This window comes from Anomalospiza imberbis, chromosome 4 (assembly GCF_031753505.1).
Source record: "Anomalospiza imberbis isolate Cuckoo-Finch-1a 21T00152 chromosome 4, ASM3175350v1, whole genome shotgun sequence".
Taxonomy (NCBI): domain Eukaryota; kingdom Metazoa; phylum Chordata; class Aves; order Passeriformes; family Viduidae; genus Anomalospiza; species Anomalospiza imberbis.
The window spans coordinates 22,329,455-22,346,529 of NC_089684.1; the positions used below are offsets into that span (position 1 = coordinate 22,329,455).

General features: G+C 36.8%; 1 protein-coding gene across 1 annotated transcript in view; it reads left to right on the forward strand.

The window, feature by feature from the left end:
- The first annotated feature begins 316 nt into the window (after window positions 1-316).
- Window positions 317-17,075, forward strand: part of CENPE (centromere protein E) — a 41,104-nt gene continuing 24,345 nt past the window's right edge. The window contains exons 1-23 of the mRNA XM_068189199.1: window positions 317-414; window positions 620-711; window positions 1,573-1,662; window positions 1,741-1,859; window positions 2,922-3,041; window positions 3,952-4,033; window positions 4,231-4,298; window positions 4,380-4,451; window positions 5,534-5,585; window positions 6,398-6,485; window positions 6,668-6,794; window positions 7,433-7,552; window positions 8,622-8,780; window positions 9,131-9,275; window positions 10,264-10,358; window positions 10,671-10,727; window positions 10,808-10,975; window positions 12,928-13,002; window positions 13,252-13,374; window positions 13,730-13,864; window positions 14,473-14,650; window positions 15,100-15,254; window positions 16,709-17,023. Of these exons, the coding sequence (XP_068045300.1) occupies window positions 359-414; window positions 620-711; window positions 1,573-1,662; window positions 1,741-1,859; window positions 2,922-3,041; window positions 3,952-4,033; window positions 4,231-4,298; window positions 4,380-4,451; window positions 5,534-5,585; window positions 6,398-6,485; window positions 6,668-6,794; window positions 7,433-7,552; window positions 8,622-8,780; window positions 9,131-9,275; window positions 10,264-10,358; window positions 10,671-10,727; window positions 10,808-10,975; window positions 12,928-13,002; window positions 13,252-13,374; window positions 13,730-13,864; window positions 14,473-14,650; window positions 15,100-15,254; window positions 16,709-17,023 (2,691 nt within the window). The 5' untranslated portion in view covers window positions 317-358. The remainder of the gene's footprint in view (window positions 415-619; window positions 712-1,572; window positions 1,663-1,740; window positions 1,860-2,921; window positions 3,042-3,951; window positions 4,034-4,230; window positions 4,299-4,379; window positions 4,452-5,533; window positions 5,586-6,397; window positions 6,486-6,667; window positions 6,795-7,432; window positions 7,553-8,621; window positions 8,781-9,130; window positions 9,276-10,263; window positions 10,359-10,670; window positions 10,728-10,807; window positions 10,976-12,927; window positions 13,003-13,251; window positions 13,375-13,729; window positions 13,865-14,472; window positions 14,651-15,099; window positions 15,255-16,708; window positions 17,024-17,075) is intronic.

Genomic DNA, 17,075 nt, shown 5'->3' on the forward strand with positions numbered 1-17,075 from the left:
TGTTTAAAAGAGCGGCACGTGCGGCTGTGCGGACAGCGCTTCATTCCCTGGCCGCTCCCATCCGGGCGCTGCCGGCAGGCGGGGGGGGAAGCAGAGCTCGGGGACTGCTCAGCCGTCTGTTCCCGACCCTGCTTCCCTCGGCCACACCTCCCCGCCAGTTTGTGCGAGTGGTGCGCTCCACGCACGGCGTGCGTCCCTCGCGAGCCAATAGGGAGCGGCTGCGGGCGCAGTTCAAACTTCGGCGGCGGTTGGGGCGGGTGCTCCCTGCGCTCCCGGTCCCGTCCCTTGTCCCGGTCCCTCTCCCTCTCCTCCTGTCCCGGTCCCGGTCCCTCTCCCTCTCCTCCTGTCCCGGCCGGTCATGGCGGACGAGGGTGCTGTCACGGTGTGCGTGCGTGTGCGGCCGCTCATCGCCAGGTGAGCCGCCGGGCTGGCGGCAGTGGAGGCTCCCTCCGCACCCCTGGGTGCCGCCGTGGCCCCGCACCTGGGGCAGGGAGGCGGACGGAGGGAACCGGAGCGAGGGGCTGGCGAGAGCTGGGGAGAGGGGGTCGCGGTAAAGGGGCCCGCGGTTTGGGAGCAGAATCCTCGCCCAATAAAGGTAACAGAGTGTCTCTTCTTTTAGAGAAAATGCCTCAGGAGATAAAGTGTCCCTGCACTGGAGAAGTGAGGATAATACTGTTTCCGACGTGAGTGGTACCAAAATATTTAGTTACGGTAAGAATATGAAAGCAATTGCTTTACTTAGATGCTTACGCGGAGCTTTGCTACTGTAGTTTTGAACGTGTCGACTGTGGTGAATGCCCTGAGCTTCTTGAAATGTCCTCCCAGCTTCCAATTCCGAAGGAGTGTCATTGGGACACGCAGGATTTCTGGTGTAGGCAGTACTGGGATGTGCTTTTGAGGTCAGCTTCCCGATGGACGTTACTTTCTCTGTTCTGGTTCATGCTGTAGTGCCTTTGGAACGCATTTTTTTGATCTGAAATCCAGTTGTAAATGGACTAAACAAGGGCTAGTCCAGAGCATTTAGGGAGAACGGTATGGGAGAACACAGTCCCAAAAGTAACTAGTGTGAATGTTGGATCCTCGTAACTAAGTAGCTCCCTTTGAGTCTTGTCTTACTGATTCACTCTACTTGTTAATATGAGCCACTACAAATATTTTTCCCAAAATACAGATTCAATAAAAGCATGCACCAGTCTAGGAGTTTAGCAATTAACCTGTCTTGTCAGGCTTACCATCCTTGTAGATAAATTAGCCAAAACCTCTTAGGATTAAATAGGAAGACTATTTAACTGTGTTCATCGTTCTTAGGTTTGTGTTTTTTTTTTTTTTTTTTACTTGTCTATCATCTGTGCATTGTGTCTTTCTTGATTTTGTGTTTAATATTTATTTTAAACCAAAAATTTTAAAGCTTGTATTAGTGGTGCTACAATGATATTTATATTGGGGTTAACCTGCAGGTGATTATCCAAATTTGCTGGATTTGGAGTCTGCAATATTAAATGACAGCTTGTTTTGACTTGCAATAGAGTGGCTTCATATGCTTTATTTTTTTTTTTTGTTGTTTGTTTTAAGATCGTGTCTTTCACTCAAGTGACAACACTCAGCAGTTGTATGATGGTGTAGCTGTTCCAATTATACAGTCAGCTGTGCGAGGCTATAATGGTAAGCTTTAAAACTGTGTTTAAAAAACTTTTGGAATGTATTTCAGAGATAGTTGGTAAAACTTAACCATCTTTCTAGGCACAATTTTTGCTTATGGACAGACTGCTTCAGGGAAGACTTACACAATGATGGGGAATGAAGATTCCATGGGCATTATCCCTAAGGCAATTCAACATGTGTTCAAAATTATTTGTGAGGTGAGCAATTCTATTAAATTGAAGTGGCTGAAAGGACTAGTAATATTTTTGCTGGTTACATAAAAGTTAATTTTAGTAGCAAGAGGCTTATGAAGGAATTCAAGTTATATCGGACTATACGTTGCAGTTACTTTGCCAGCCTGGCAAAGATGAGTGTTTCAAACAAAAAGCTAATGGCACTCTAGTAGTTGAAATCAAATCAGAGCAAAACTGAGGAGGGTTCTTAACTTCCTAATATATTAAACTGATTGCAAATAAAAATATATACTCATTTATTAATGTGGTAGATAAGATAATGCAAAGCTGTGTTTATTCTGCCACTTTAAAAGTCTAAAAAGTTAACAATTAAAGATTTTTTTTTTTAGTGGGAAGAATGACACTATATTTACTTATTTTAGGCTTACAAAAGAATTGCTAATTGCTCAATATTAATAAAAGTAAGGAGAAAGTGTACAATAAAACAGTGATTTCCAAAACACAATTGGTGGAGTGTTTGCTTCTGCCTTGAGGGTTTCAGGTAGTTATTACCAGTGAAGTGAAATGGTCACTCCTCCTTTAAGGAGGTGCAGAGTGCTCTTAGAGGGTTTATAGAAGTAAATAAAAGCAAGAAAATTTTTCTTGAATCCATTGTGCAGCCTTTCTTCATGCCATCATTCTCTGCCAAGAAGGCAGGGGAAGAAGCAGCAGCAGCAAAGTAAATCCAAGCAAGCAAAGAGAGAAGACAAGGTACACAGAGAGGAAAGAGCCTAAGCAGGAGGAAATTGGTTATGGAAATGGCATTTAAGTAGGTGAACTATTGTCATGCTTCTGTTCAGCAGTTACCTTAATTTTATAACCTCTTAGAAGTGATATACCATTAATGCAGCTGGAAGGAGGTGGGATAGAAGAAAAATTATTCTGTAGTGTTAGATGCTAATGTACAGTAAAGATGAAGGGAAAGAAATCTGTGGAACAATATCCAAATATCCAAATCTTTATCTCCAATTTAAGAATACTTGTATTAAAAGATGTTCATCAATTAGTCTGGTTTTGGTTTGATTTTTTTTTTCCTTTCCACATTAGATTCCAGACAGAGAATTCCTGCTAAGGGTTTCATACATGGAAATCTACAATGAAACAATTACCGATTTGCTTTGTGATAATAGGAAAAAGAAGCCTCTGGGAATTCGTGAGGATGTTAATGTAAGTGCATGTTGTGTTTAAGTACTGTATCTGCTTGGAGTAAAAGAAGTTGGAAAAAAAATGCCTTCAGAAGCAGCCAGTGGAAAACTTTTCTGGGACAAACTTTGTAATTGTATCTTCAGCATTAGCAAAAGGGCACTTGATGTAGTTGAATAAGTGACTTTGGGCTTGCTATTGCTAGTTCATCTTTATAAAAGGACTTAATCCTCAAGGTTTCCAGGATGGTATATTTGAACAGCAAAGACTCAAGAGTTGTTTAGCTAGTGACACTTCTACAAACATGTTGTTAAGCTCCATGTGTTACAAGTTTCTGACAGATATACAGAGTTACTTTAATATCATCTTCATATCGTCTACCAAGTAGATACACTTTTCTTCTACTGTGATCATAGAATAACCATGCGACTAGAACTATTCAGTAAGATGATCACTATAGAAAATAAATCGGTATTAACACCATCTTCAGTTTCTTTATATGAAGTTTTGTAGGAAATAATAAAAATTGTTGGTTTGGGTTTTGGGGTGGTTTTTTTTCCTTTGGTTCCCTTAAGTGGTCATGGTTTTGGAACATAGGAAGAAGGGAAATTTACCAGCTGTATGACTATGTCCTTATAAGAGTTACTGAGAAATAGACTCCTAAATTCCCTCAGAAAATGTCAAGAAGGATATTTCACACAGCCCTTCTGTTTTTAGGAAACTTTCTAAATCTTTCGTTTGATTCTTGTGCCCTTAGGCAACAATTGCCTTTGACAGTTTTGGTCAAAGTCTAAACTTTACCCATCCCTTGTGTTTAGCATAAAAAGACATTCAGCTGTTGAAAAATACCATAATAATTGCTGGTAATGTTTACATTATGTATTGAAGTGTGTTTTGGAGTTCAGTAAAATTTATTACTGTGTTTATTTTATAGAGGAATACATATGTAGAAGATCTGATTGAAGAAGTGGTAGTTGCCCCAGAACAAGTTATGGAATGGATCAGAAAAGGAGAAAGTAAGTATTTAGACAGTGTCAGCTGATAGCTTTAAAAAGTGTTGGTTAATCAGGTACATTTAGAACCATGGGCTATCTCTTTGGACTTATATTCATAAACCAAAGTTTTTCAGAAAATCTTAAAATGGTACTTTTTTCTGTTTATCTCCAGTTTATTAGATTATAAGCAGAAGTATTCTAATATTGTTTTTTGACAGGAAATCGCCATTATGGAGAAACAAAGATGAATGAACACAGCAGCCGTTCTCACACTATCTTCAGAATGGTAAAAACTGTTTCGCTATTGGAAGTGGTTTTATTGTTTTCAAAGTAATAAAACCTTTATTGCACTTCATTGCATTTTTAGATCATTGAAAGCAGAGAACGAAGTGACCCTGCAAATGCAAACTGTGATGGAGCAGTCATGGTTTCCCACTTGGTAAATGTCTATTTAATACCTTCTTGGAGTACAGGTTAACTAGAGAATTGAGAATTTGCTGTTACTACTTGTTTGAGAGAGTAATGGCACTGCATAATGACTTACAAGAGTTCTTTGTTGTTAACTCTGATAGATGTTTCTTAAATACAGAGGGAGACTCCTGTGGCATTATCTAGAGCAGATGTTCCCACCAGAGGGAGTTCTACATGAGTTATTCATGCTGGATTGGGGAGTGTTATGACATTCTAGAAGCATAAGGGACTATGTCAGAGTGCTCTTGCATTTTGTTCAGTATATTTTCCCTACAATTGTTTCTGACCACTGACAAGTCCAGTGAAATAACTTGTAAAATGGGTAACCTTAAGACTTCCCTTATCCTCAAATTTAGTTGTTGTTTAAAGAACATATGGCCTACATCTGCAATGGCCAAAAGATTCATTTTTTTCAGAAGTGACCCCTCTTAGCATCTCTTTCGTGGATTACTGGTATATGAAATACCATGAACTGGGGGGAATACCACTGGACATCTCTAGGGAAATATTAAGGTTTCAGAAGCCTTTTCTACAGCCTGCTTGAGGGCTACTTGCTCAGGCAAATCATTATGGGATGCCATAATGTTCAGAGTGAGGCTTTTCCTCTGGTAGTTAATTTATTTTCCTTATCTCCACAATGATAGGCAAGGAGAGACATACAGCCAGCTTAGGACCAGACACTAGATCATCTCAGCTAGGCTCTTTCCCATGAAAGATTCCTACAGCTGGAATTAGTAGTTAACACTTCTGTATTGAGAAACTTCTATATTTTTGTGACCAAGGGTAGAGGTTGTTGCACTGTAAGTTTAAAACACTATTTGGGATAGAATAATAGAGTTCATACAAACTTACTCCACACCCTTATGTACCTTTGAAAGTATTGGTTGTGTATAGTAGCTATGCATTAATTCCAGTAATGACAGACCCTTTACTTTTTTTTCTTTGAAGTTTAACTTTAGTTTATTAAATTCTTAGCAGAGATTTAGAATTCCGAGGGCTTTAAGTAAATTGCCTCAGAACTAATGTGTGAAATATTTAATGCATTTGCAGAACCTGGTAGATCTGGCAGGCAGTGAAAGAGCTAGTCAAACAGGAGCTGAAGGTGAGTTTTAAATGAGGCTCTACTGACAACTTCTGTTAATTAACCTCTGTGAGAAACTACGATAGAAAGGAAATTATTTGATTCATGTGCTATTTTGTTATTTATTGTTTATAAATAAGGCCTTTTCCCCTTGGTAGGACAGGATCTACTCAGGAAAATACTGTAAATGCTGTGAAGTGCAAACAATTAAGTAGTAATATGACTTTTCTAGAGTTGCAGGCCCAGCAACAGTCCTGCACTGAACTAATACAATGGGGATGACTCAGTGAAAATGCACCTGTAATAACAAAATCACAAGAAGCTTTTTAGGCACTTGTGTGTAGAGGTGAAGAGTGAATAGATGGCTCAATCTTCAGTTCAGAGGAAGCTCATCTGTTAACAGTCACAGCATAAAGCTGCGCAAAATGCATTGATCAGAAAAAAGTGATCTGAGAGGGACACAATAGCCTCTCTTACAAAGAGTGACTAACCTAAAACTTGTATCTAAGATAGGTTTGTTAAATGTGTAAATGTGGGCACTTGCAAAATTTAATCAAGAAGCAAAATTGTAGTTGTTATGGCCTCAGGTTCTTACTATGTAAAGGTTCTAAATGTTTATTTTTCATTGCTGTTTTATTTCAATGTATTTTGGCTATCATAAAGGATTGGGTACTGCCTGCTGATGGGTCAATAGTGCATTGTGCACTTAAGGTTTAACTCTTGGACAATCAATCCCTCTGAGCATTACATAGCACAGAAGCTTGACAGGTTGAAAATGTATCTTAATATTGTTATAAATTTAAAATAGTAATAATAAAATGTGTGGTACCTAGGTGTTCGACTGAAAGAAGGCTGCAATATAAATCGGAGTTTGTTCATTCTGGGTCAAGTTATCAAAAAACTTTGTGATGACCCTTCTGGGTAAGCAACTGTTTGTGTACCTGTTATAAGATAAGGCACTGCTAACCTAAGGAATTAAAATCCTTCATTTATAATCTTATGTAGGTAACTGTTTCACATAACCTATTACCTCTAGAAAATTTATTTACCAGCTTTATGCAGAAATCTGACATTTTTTGTTGTTGCTGCTTCTTTTTTATTAGCTTCATAAATTACAGAGACAGCAAGCTGACTCGAATTCTGCAGAACTCCCTTGGAGGAAATGCTAAAACAGTTATTATTTGTACAATTACTCCCGTTTCTTTTGATGAGACACTCAGCACTCTTCAGGTAAAGCTTCTCACCTCTTTTCCAGGACTAGTCATTGTAGACAGGTTTGAGGGGTGGAAAATGTAATCTACTGGATCTTTAATGAGTTGGATCTTCTGAAGGGCTTCTGTAAACTCAGAACTTGAAATATTTTTTGTACACAGCATCTTTTCCCAGTCATCTTGTGCTAGGTTGTCTACCTAGAGCTTTTCGGAAGTTGGAACAAAACTCCTTCTCTCACTTAGCAGACAGGAGATAACCACTCTTATCTCGTTTGCCTTTTCCAAACATAGTTAGAGAAGTCTTTGCTAGCACAAGATGGTAGGCACTGCAAGAATTGAACTGTTAATAAACAGTATATATTCTTTAGGTAGGATTGTCTCCCTTTTTGATGATCTTTCGAGCTTTTTATTGAAAAAATAACTCTTACTTAAATGCTCTGCTTCACGTTTTAGGTATTACTATCAAGCAAGGAAAATGTCACCTTTTCAAAGCTTAGAATTCATTAAAAATAAGCCAATTCAAATATTTGTGTCCTATTATTTGCTGCTCTTTATCTAATAAACTCTCCCTTTAATTCTGTTGGGAAATATGGGACAAAATAAGTCGTTTTAGATATTTATTCTTCAACTATTACCTATGAAAGACTGTTCTTCCAGTTTGCCAATACAGCCAAAGGAATGAAGAATACACCAAAAGTCAATGAAGTTCTTGATGATGATGCTCTCCTGAAGAGATACCGCAAAGAAATTCTGGATTTGAAAAAGCAGCTGGAGGAAGTATGTAATAAACTCAAATAAATCAATCCTTAGTACTGATAACTGTCTGGAGACTAGCTGTTTTAAACCAAAAGCAGTTAAATTTGGAGGGGTAGGTGAACTCTTTAAAGTGATTTCTGCCACTTTTATTGAAAGAAGAAAAATTGAATGGGTGATGAAGTCTAGAGCAACTCATGATAGTCAACATCTCTGTGTGCAAGCTAAGGCTGAATGAGATCAACTGACAGAATTGTGAATTTGTTACACCTGATCAGTAGGTTAACATAATTAAGAAATAGAAATTTGTGATGCCTATAGCACACTTTAATGGATCAAAAGAAACAATTCATATAATTAATCTAAGAAGTGATTGAATGTCCGTTAAAGATCCCAACTTCATGTTATTTCCTCCCTTACTGATGCCTAACTTCAGTTTGAGTTGCAGGAAGTTGCAACTGCATGAATATCACTGGCAAAACTTAGGTCATGTATAGGTGGAAGTTGCATTTAGAAAATGTACAATAATAACTTCTCACCAAACAATGTAGTTTCTGATGTTTTTCCTTCTCTAAAAATCTGTGGACCTGTGGAACTATCTTGCAAGTCTTGTTAGACCACAGATGATAAAATATAAACACATGAAAATAACAATGCCAAATGTACTGTTCTAGTGCCTTAAATCAAATAATGCACTTTTTTTATTGCAAATTATAAATATCCTTAGAGAAATTTTTTAGAAAAATGATTCCTTATTTTTAATGATAATGAATTTGCAACATGAACTTGGGAGTATGTTTCGTATCTTCTGTGATAGCAGGTAGTGAGTTATATTTGGAAGAACGCTCTTTTTATACCTAGAAAAATCTGGGGCTGTATGTTTCTGGGAGTTTTGACCACTTTTAAATACTAAGTCTGCAGTGAAAATGTAGACTAAACTGTCAGTTTCATTCTTAAGGATTAAAGATTTCTCTTCCAGACTAAAAGGAGTATATGTGTGTAGTTGTTTTTAAGTATCAGTGATTGTGTATCTTTTGTAGGAGTGGTTTCTGCTTTTAAGATGTCAGTGTGATTAATATTCTCTTTTTGGAAGGTGTCTTCAAAAACTCAGATTCATGCAATGGAAAAGGACCAACTAGCCCAGCTGTTGGAAGAAAAAAATTCCCTTCAAAAAGTACAGGAAGACAGAATACGAAACCTAACTGAGATGCTGGTGACTTCTGCTTCCTTTGCCTCAAAACAGAATGTTAAAGTAAGCGCCTGTTCCAGATCTTACCTGATAACTCTGAAATACTTTGCAAAGGCAACATTACATACATAGGTTTATATTGATAATAAAGAGTAGGTATGATGGGAAATTTTCACTTTTTTCATATTTTAACAGCCTAACTTATAAATTAACTTTTGTCAATTCAATGTTGCCTTGTGGTGAACAGACTGCAGGGACTTTTTTGCTTTCCAACTAATTTTGAGGAAACTGCAAAATACTGTCTAGTTAACTGGTGATACAGGGGTGCTGATGCAGAACTAGCCTGAGGCAACATTTACTCTCTGCCTAGTAGTTTGGTTTTATCACTTCTTCTGTAAACTTCTTTTTTAAAGGCCAAGAGAAGAAGAAGAGTTACTTGGGCTCCTGGTAAAATAAACCAGGCAAACGTGAGCTTTTTTGAAGACTTTGAAAATGCAATGCCGACTGAAACAAAAAAAATGAAGTTGTCTCTGCCAGCAGTACCAGATGTGGAGGATTGTAAGTAACTAGATGATCTTTGAGGTCCTTTCCAACCCAGACCATTCTATTTCATTTTCTGTGAAATTCCCGCTAAATAACTTTGCAAGCATTGCATTACATTTCCCAAAGGGAATAAGTTGGGCCTTTGAGAGCAGAAATTAAAAATCAAATTAACAAGACTCCAAGTGTTGTTCTACACACTTTTCAATGAAAACTGCTTCTACCACCCCAACTTCCCTGGATATTGAGTTTTTAATTCTTTAAACCAAAGGGGAGAGCTGTGAGGTAAATGTCAAGGTCTACAAACACTTGCCATGCAGCCTACCCACACCCCCTAGTTTTTTGGGAAAGTGTTCTTTAACACAGACTGTCCATTTCAACCCATGTTCTCTCCCCAAAAATGGAGAGGTATGCGTGTGAAATCCCCAAATCCTCCACAAGAATAGGAAGTCGTTACTCAAAGATCAGATTGAGACAGAAATTCAAGGATTCACAAGAGGAGTGAACTGAAAATGGCAAAATAAATTTTCTAACAAAATTCAACTGAGGACAAGAGGACAATTTAGCAGTATTGTTGTTAAATTACATCCTACATCCTTATTACCTCTCCTGTGAAATATGTATTTGCTTGTAAGAGGTTTGTTCTGGGCTATTTTTTTTTTCTGTATGGGGATGGAGTGCTTTTTTTCCCTTAGATCTTGCAGGTTACTGAAGTGGTTCTTTCCTTGACACTCAAATTTTTCCTAGTCTGTAATTAAATATATATTCTGGATTTGGTTTAGACTTCATTAACTTGTGATAAGATGGCCAACATAAGTGTAGAGATTGGACTTCAGTGGTGTTCCCTTTCATAACAGAAAATCATGAGAGTCAGAAATCTTACTTAGTGGGCTGTGGTTTTGCCATTGAATGATTGTTTCCAATGTGGTAAAATTATTTTATGAAGAAATTCTTGTTGCTCAGTTTAAAATCTACTGGTACTTCATTAATACTCGTTTCTTTTCAGCTACCTTAGAGAATTCTGGGTATGACAGCCATTGCCTGATGGTTCCTGATCAAATTTCAGAAGCAGAATGGATTGCTGGTCCTAACATGAATTGGGTAACATCATAATCTGTTTTGACTTTCTGATACTGCGCATGTGCATAACATGCTTCTCAGTAAGATCAGCCTTACTCTTCTGTAGAACACCAGTGTTCTCTGTCTGCAGAATTATTGAAACTGGTTAGAAAGTCTCTTGCCATCTCTGTGAAGCTGTGGTATGTGTCTGTGCTTCTATGGGTTTGTGGCAAATGATAAAGTCAACTTTGGTCTTTAAACAGGATTAGCTATGTGAAAAGACAAGCAACAAGGAATAGCATACTCCACTTGCTTGATCTTGTAGATCTGCTAACTGAGTGTTCCTTTTTCTAGACTCAGAAAGACTTTGAAGAATCTGTGCAGCTCTGTGAAGCATTAGCACTAGAAAAGGTAGGTCTATTCTGAAATTTGTAGAAATCAGGCTGACATTGCAGCAACAGCTTCTAAAGCTTATTGTGCCACTTCTTCAGGATATTGCTGTAAATGAGATCAACGTCCTGCAAGCTAATTTTGATAATTTAGTGCTGGAAAATGAGCAGTTGAAATCAGAAATAAATGAACTGAAAGAGAGACTGAAGGAAAAAACAGAAATAGATGAATTTGAAGCCCTGGAAAAGCAAACACAAAAAGATCATGAGGTAAGTGCACTGAAATAGAGTGATAGGAATTCTCTATGCTCATGCTTTCTGGAGTTTATTCCCTGTACATAGCCTTGAATGTTGATTCACAAACTTTCACAAACACAAGATGATGTTATAAGCTACATTCAGCAACAGAATGAATGAACTCAGGATTTAAACTGGATGTTTTTGGAGAGTTGCATACTGAAGCCTGGTTAAACATGTGTATGTGTATCTATATATTATTTTTATAAATGTGTGATCTGAATTTCACTCTAGACTTGTGTGGCAGTTATTTTGCTGCTTAAATACATTTTAGAACTGTTTTGAAGTTCAAGTATGGTTGCTAAACCATTTTTCCCATATTTCTTGTGTGAAACATCTTGTCTTACATTCTGAGATAGCTCATTTTGGTAATCCATGGACTACATGAGCATTAACTTTTAACATATTATTTAGCTTAGTCATGAAATTCTATTAAAATAATAGTAAGAATACTAATAGTAAAATCAAAACATTGTATTTTGTACCAGGAAAAATGTCAAGTTATCTACTGGATAACTTAGAATATAGGAAATGCTGACTTCCAGTTCTCTTCATCTCTTTGTGTGGTTACTGGAGATGTTCCTTGTTTATCCAAATGTTTATGCTCTGATTCTGTAGTCTAAAATACTTAATACTTGTATTAGGTACTACCTGCCTAAAGGCTGGACTGTGAAACAAGTTATTGCAAAAAGAACCCCAAACAAAACCAATAACTTGAGGTCTTGAGACATGGATGTATTGTTCCATTTCTTTCCTGATATCTTTGCTGGACAGAACTTGTGCATTTTAATCTGTATAATATCTTCTGATCATGACACCAATATTCAAGTTTGTTACATCCTTTTGCATTTTTATTTCAGGTTACAATTTAACAATGTCACTGCTTATTTGCATTCTGTTCCCTACAATGATTTATGAATATTATAGAAAATGGCTCCATAAAATATTACTATCTAGCTTGTATTTAAGATTCTTTTTAGAAGAGCCTTTGTATGCAAGACTGAATGTGCTATCTTCCTTAGCTAATGTTTAACAAATCCTAAGTTACAGTTTTCCCTGCAAAGTTTTTGGGTATCTAATAACAGATGTAATGTCTAAAGTAGCTTCCATTGCAAGAACTGCTTTTTGAATGATTTGTTTTCAGATACCTGAAGACAGTCCATAAAATCTAAGCATTTATTGATACCCATGTAGTAGATTATTTATAGCAATACTGAAAGGTCACATACTTCACCAAATACATTAGATTAAATATATCAGTTTATACAGGTAAACTACATAGGAATACTCAAAGGAGGGTGCTTGTTTTAAAGCTTTTCACTAATATTAAATTTGCAGATTGCATCTTCTTACCTTTGCTTGTGGCTATACATAAGTACTTGTAGATGAGTACTTATTGTAAAACTTTTCTAACAAAGACCAAAAGAAAGAAATTAAAAAAGCTCCTATCTGGTCTACTTGTGACTTCTTTCAGAGAATACCACTGAATGTGTTCATCGCTTGTTTTACTTCCATTTTGGCACCTTCTCATTCCTGTCAGTGAATAGATTAAATCATAAATATCTGCATTGTGTCATAAAAAGCTGCTTAATGTGACTAGAATTTGAAGTGTTGTATCTGTTCAATTTCTGCATTAATTGCTTTGATCATGTTGCTCTTGCTTGTCAAACTGTTGCAGATTAAATTGTACTTGAATCCTTTCTAATTACTGGGGAGCTAAAACAGAGCTTTGCATCTCACATATCCATTTTGAAAGAATATGTAGCATCTTGCTTTGTAGCTGTTTAAGTAGATGTGTGAGTATATACTAATAAAAAAGAAAACACACAATAGACCTGGCTTGTTTTCATGGTGTTGGCAACTAAAACTACTGGTGTGGGTGCTTTCTAACATCCTCTGCAATTTTGCTTTAATTTGCTCCACAGATTCAACTAATGCATGAAATTACCAACTTAAAGAATCTAGTTGCAAATGCTGAAGTGTACAATGAGGAACTTGAGGTGAGCCTCTCCATGAATTTACAGGTAGTAAAACTTGTATGAAATGTGCTTGGTTTGTTTAGCTTGAAATACCGTATCTGCTGAGGACAAGCTAGACATGATTGTGCTTGGGTTAATCTTAGCAAATATTAGGAGGATATGTCTAAGAACCATTAATGCTTTCTGTGTAGGTTTTGATAAATTCTGACCTGAAAAACCAAACTGAGCACTCCAATCTTCTTTCCCCCTTTTTTTTCCTCCAATTTTTAGGCAGAAATAAATTCCAAACTGGAACAGCTGAAAGAGAAAGAGAACAAAATAAAAATATTACAGAATCGTGTGGAAGAACTACAAAAAGCAGGAGTGGAAAAAAAGGAGACATCTTTTGCACTGGTAAACTTGAGTTTTCTACTGGGTTGAGAGATTACTTTGTTTTTCTGAGCTGGATTAAATTTAGGTATAGCCTTGGTATGATGAACATCTGCTTCCCTACAGGTCTTGGGAAATTCTGTTTTACAAAGTTTAAAATTTTAATTACTACATATCATACAGCAGTACTCTGGGGAAGTCAAGCTATAAGAAATGCTGCTGTTTATCCAATCTCTCAAGCAACCTGCTACTCTTCCTCTTAAAGTAAACTTACTGAGTTTTCTGAGCCTGCACTTATATTTTAACCACATAAAAATGAACACATTTACTTTATTATGGCTCTGTCGATTTTTGCTTCTTTGAGTATTGACTTTTTCAGGGAGATTGTGATAAACTAACTGAAGAAATTCAGCAGCTGAATAAATCCCTCTTGGACAGTGAAGCCATAGCCTTGGATGCCAAAAAGGAATCTGCTTTCCTCAGAAGTGAAAATTTGGAGTTAAAGGAGAAGATGGCAAGTACTTGTTGAACTGCATTTATAGCTGTACCAAATGCTGTTAAGGGCCTGTCTGCTTCCAGGCTTGTGAAGAAGGCCATCAGTGTGGTGGAGCACTCATCATTAGCTTTCTCCAAATACTCTAAGAAATACTTTTATTATTCAATTTGTGGAAAATGGGTCTCCAGGAAAGAGAGAAAAAGAAAGTAAAGGCTTTTTCCATAGGAGTGGGTAGTTACTTTTAGGTTTACCAGGAGGGAGAGAGAGAGAGAGCAAAGAAGCAGTCTTTAGTGCGTTATTAGGACGTAAGACTTCAGACCAAATTTTACTAGAGAACAAAGGAGAATAACAGATGTGGACTCAGAAGTGGGATGGAGTTTACTTTTGGCTTTGGAAGACTAAAGACAAAATAGTAGCAGCAGTTATGGCTCTGAACTCTAAGGCAGGTTTTGTTAGAGGACTCTGACAGGAATACAGTTGTTAAGTTGTGCCTTATTCTGCCATATTTACCAATGTCAAAGCTTGTCAGAGTGACAACAGAAACTGTACCAGATGCATTATTTAAATGTCAATTATGTAGACTTTTATTCTCTGTGTGACTTGCATGTTGTATTGTTTTCCTGAAGAATGAACTCTTAAATAACCACAACCAAATGCAAAAGGATGTTCAGTTATATCAAAGCCAAATAGAAGCGGGAAAAGCCAGTTATCGTAAAATGCAAGCTGACTTGCAGAGAGAGCTGCAATCTTTATTTCAAGAAAACACAAGACTAACTTCACTGATGGAGGGTAAAGTTCCAAAAGGTACTGTTCCATGTGATGCCCTTTCCCTGCTCCCTCTCTCCTTCCTTTTCCCTGTACTGGTGGGAGGATAGGCAAGGCTTTGGCTCTGGTCTTCCTCAATACATGGAGACTCTGTCAGTATAAAGCAACCAGAGCATCTGGTATTGCTGGCATGGAGTAACTACTTGAGCATTTCCTTGAAAATTGTGGAAAACTGCAGCTTACAGAATATTTTGCACAGTAAAGTTAATGAAGATTGTTGGAGAGAATCTAAAATAAACTGGATACCAGCCTAAGAAGTGCTGACATAATTCAGACCTGTCTTAGTCTTTTAATTGTTGGCAACAGTAAAATGTACTTTTCTGGAATTACAACTATAAGACATCCAGAATGCAATATAAATCTTCTGCTCAATTTAAAACATTTTTTTGCTCTTGCACTCGCTTATTAGTCTAAACTTAAATTTCTAGATTGGCTTTCTCATGTGGAGCTGGAAAAAAAGGCAGCTGACTTAAAAGGAGAACTAGAAAATGCTTTGAAAGAGAATGCACTTCTACAGAAACAAGTAAATGAGCTATCAGAATTTCAATCTCTACCAAATACTGTTGAGATGCAAAAGAAAGAGGTAAAAAAAAAAACTAACCTTTTTTCTTGGTTTTGTATTGTACTTCACTGGTAACGTACTTATGGAGACCTATTGGATATGAAACTTTAAAGCCAAAAGTTGTCATGAGTGAACCTGAGATTTTACAGTTAAGTTTGTTAAATTGTTGCTTCTCAGATATTTAATATTTGTTCCTAGGAATAAGTTTATTTAGTTTAATATGTTTAGTCACTGACTACTATAATTATGCATTATTTTCTAGTCCAACCTTTGCATGTCTATTTGCTGTGGTCACCACTGACAACTGAATGTATAGATATAATGGTGTTTGATCCTGGGCACTATTCTAGAACTGATTTTTTTTTGTGTAGTTGAGCAAAGAGAAAATGTCAAGATCTCTTAGCAGAAATTCTGCTTGAGAAGTTAGAGATTTACCTTGCAAATTCTAGAAAACTTGTTAGGAAACTTTTATTTCCTGACAGGTAAGGGGTTAGTAGAATAAGTATGCAGTAAATGTTTTAAAGGGTTAGTTTGCAAACACTTTTTAGCTTTCTTTGTTCTACAAACCACTTGCTACTAAGTATGTGCAGTGAAAATTATTCAGGGCAAGTAATCTGCAAACTCATTAATGCTTTGCAAAAAGTTCCAAACCCTTCAAGGGTCTACTTCCACTAATCGACAAAATGTAATTAAATGTTAACAACTTAATCTCTTTGTTGATGCCTTAAGTTTTTAGCTTCTATATTTTTCAGTTTCTGTAGTGCATTAGTGTATAACTCTGAACTCTATATGAAACACTAGTTAGCTTTCTTCACATTTTGATCAGACTGAACAATCCTTCTGGGCCTGGGAACAAAGGTCACACCATTTACCTCAGGCCCTGGAAAATACAAACAAAAGTGAATCAGGGATGGGGAGAAGCAACCAGGGGGAATGTGACATTTACTTGAAGCTATAGTTGGACAATTAACCTCTGATATGCCAACTGACCAAACTTCTATCTGTCTGAGAAAATTTGTGACTATTGTCTATCTTGGGTGTAGTCTCTGCCAGGCTTTTGCACCGCCCAAGGTGTATCCTTTGAAGGCCTTTAATAAATACCCACTTTATTCTCTAACTCTGTCTAGCCTCTGTTCTAGGTAGTCAGTCCGAGGAATCAGTATTATGAAGAAAGCATTGATAAATGTAAAAATTCAGTTGAGGATTCCAGTCTTAGCTCAAACATAGGAAATAGAAAGTGCTGAAGAACACCTAAAGAGTTAGAAGAGAGATTTTGGGTCTTGGGAATCCTTCTCTTTTAATGACTCTTTGTTAGAGAGTTCCCTCTCAACAGAGCAAAACCTGATGTATTGTGTATGTTTGCCTGTACTTTATTTCCTACATCTTAGCATGTAGGAAGATGGTTTTTATTATGTAATTATGACAAATACTGATTCAGAAACCACTATATATTAATACTGTTTTTCTGTTGGCAGATTCTTGAAAAATGTGAGGAGTTATGCTTATTAAAATTAGAAAATGAAAAGCTACTTTCTGAAGTAGTTGATAATGAAAGGAGACTTAAACATATGTCTGAAGAAATTGAAAAATCAAAAGACAATCTCACAGATGTACAACTGAAATATATGAAGTCTGATGAGGAATATGCAGCACTTAAAGAGCTCCATGAAGAAATAGAACAAAAATACATAGCTGCATCAGAAACCAATGAACAAATGAAGCTCCAAATAGAATGCCTATCTAAAGAAGCACAAGAGTCTAAAACAATTTTGGATGAAGTGAAATTAGAGGTCAGTGTCAGCTTGCTCCTTTTTACATATGAGACTTGAGGAATTAATTGAA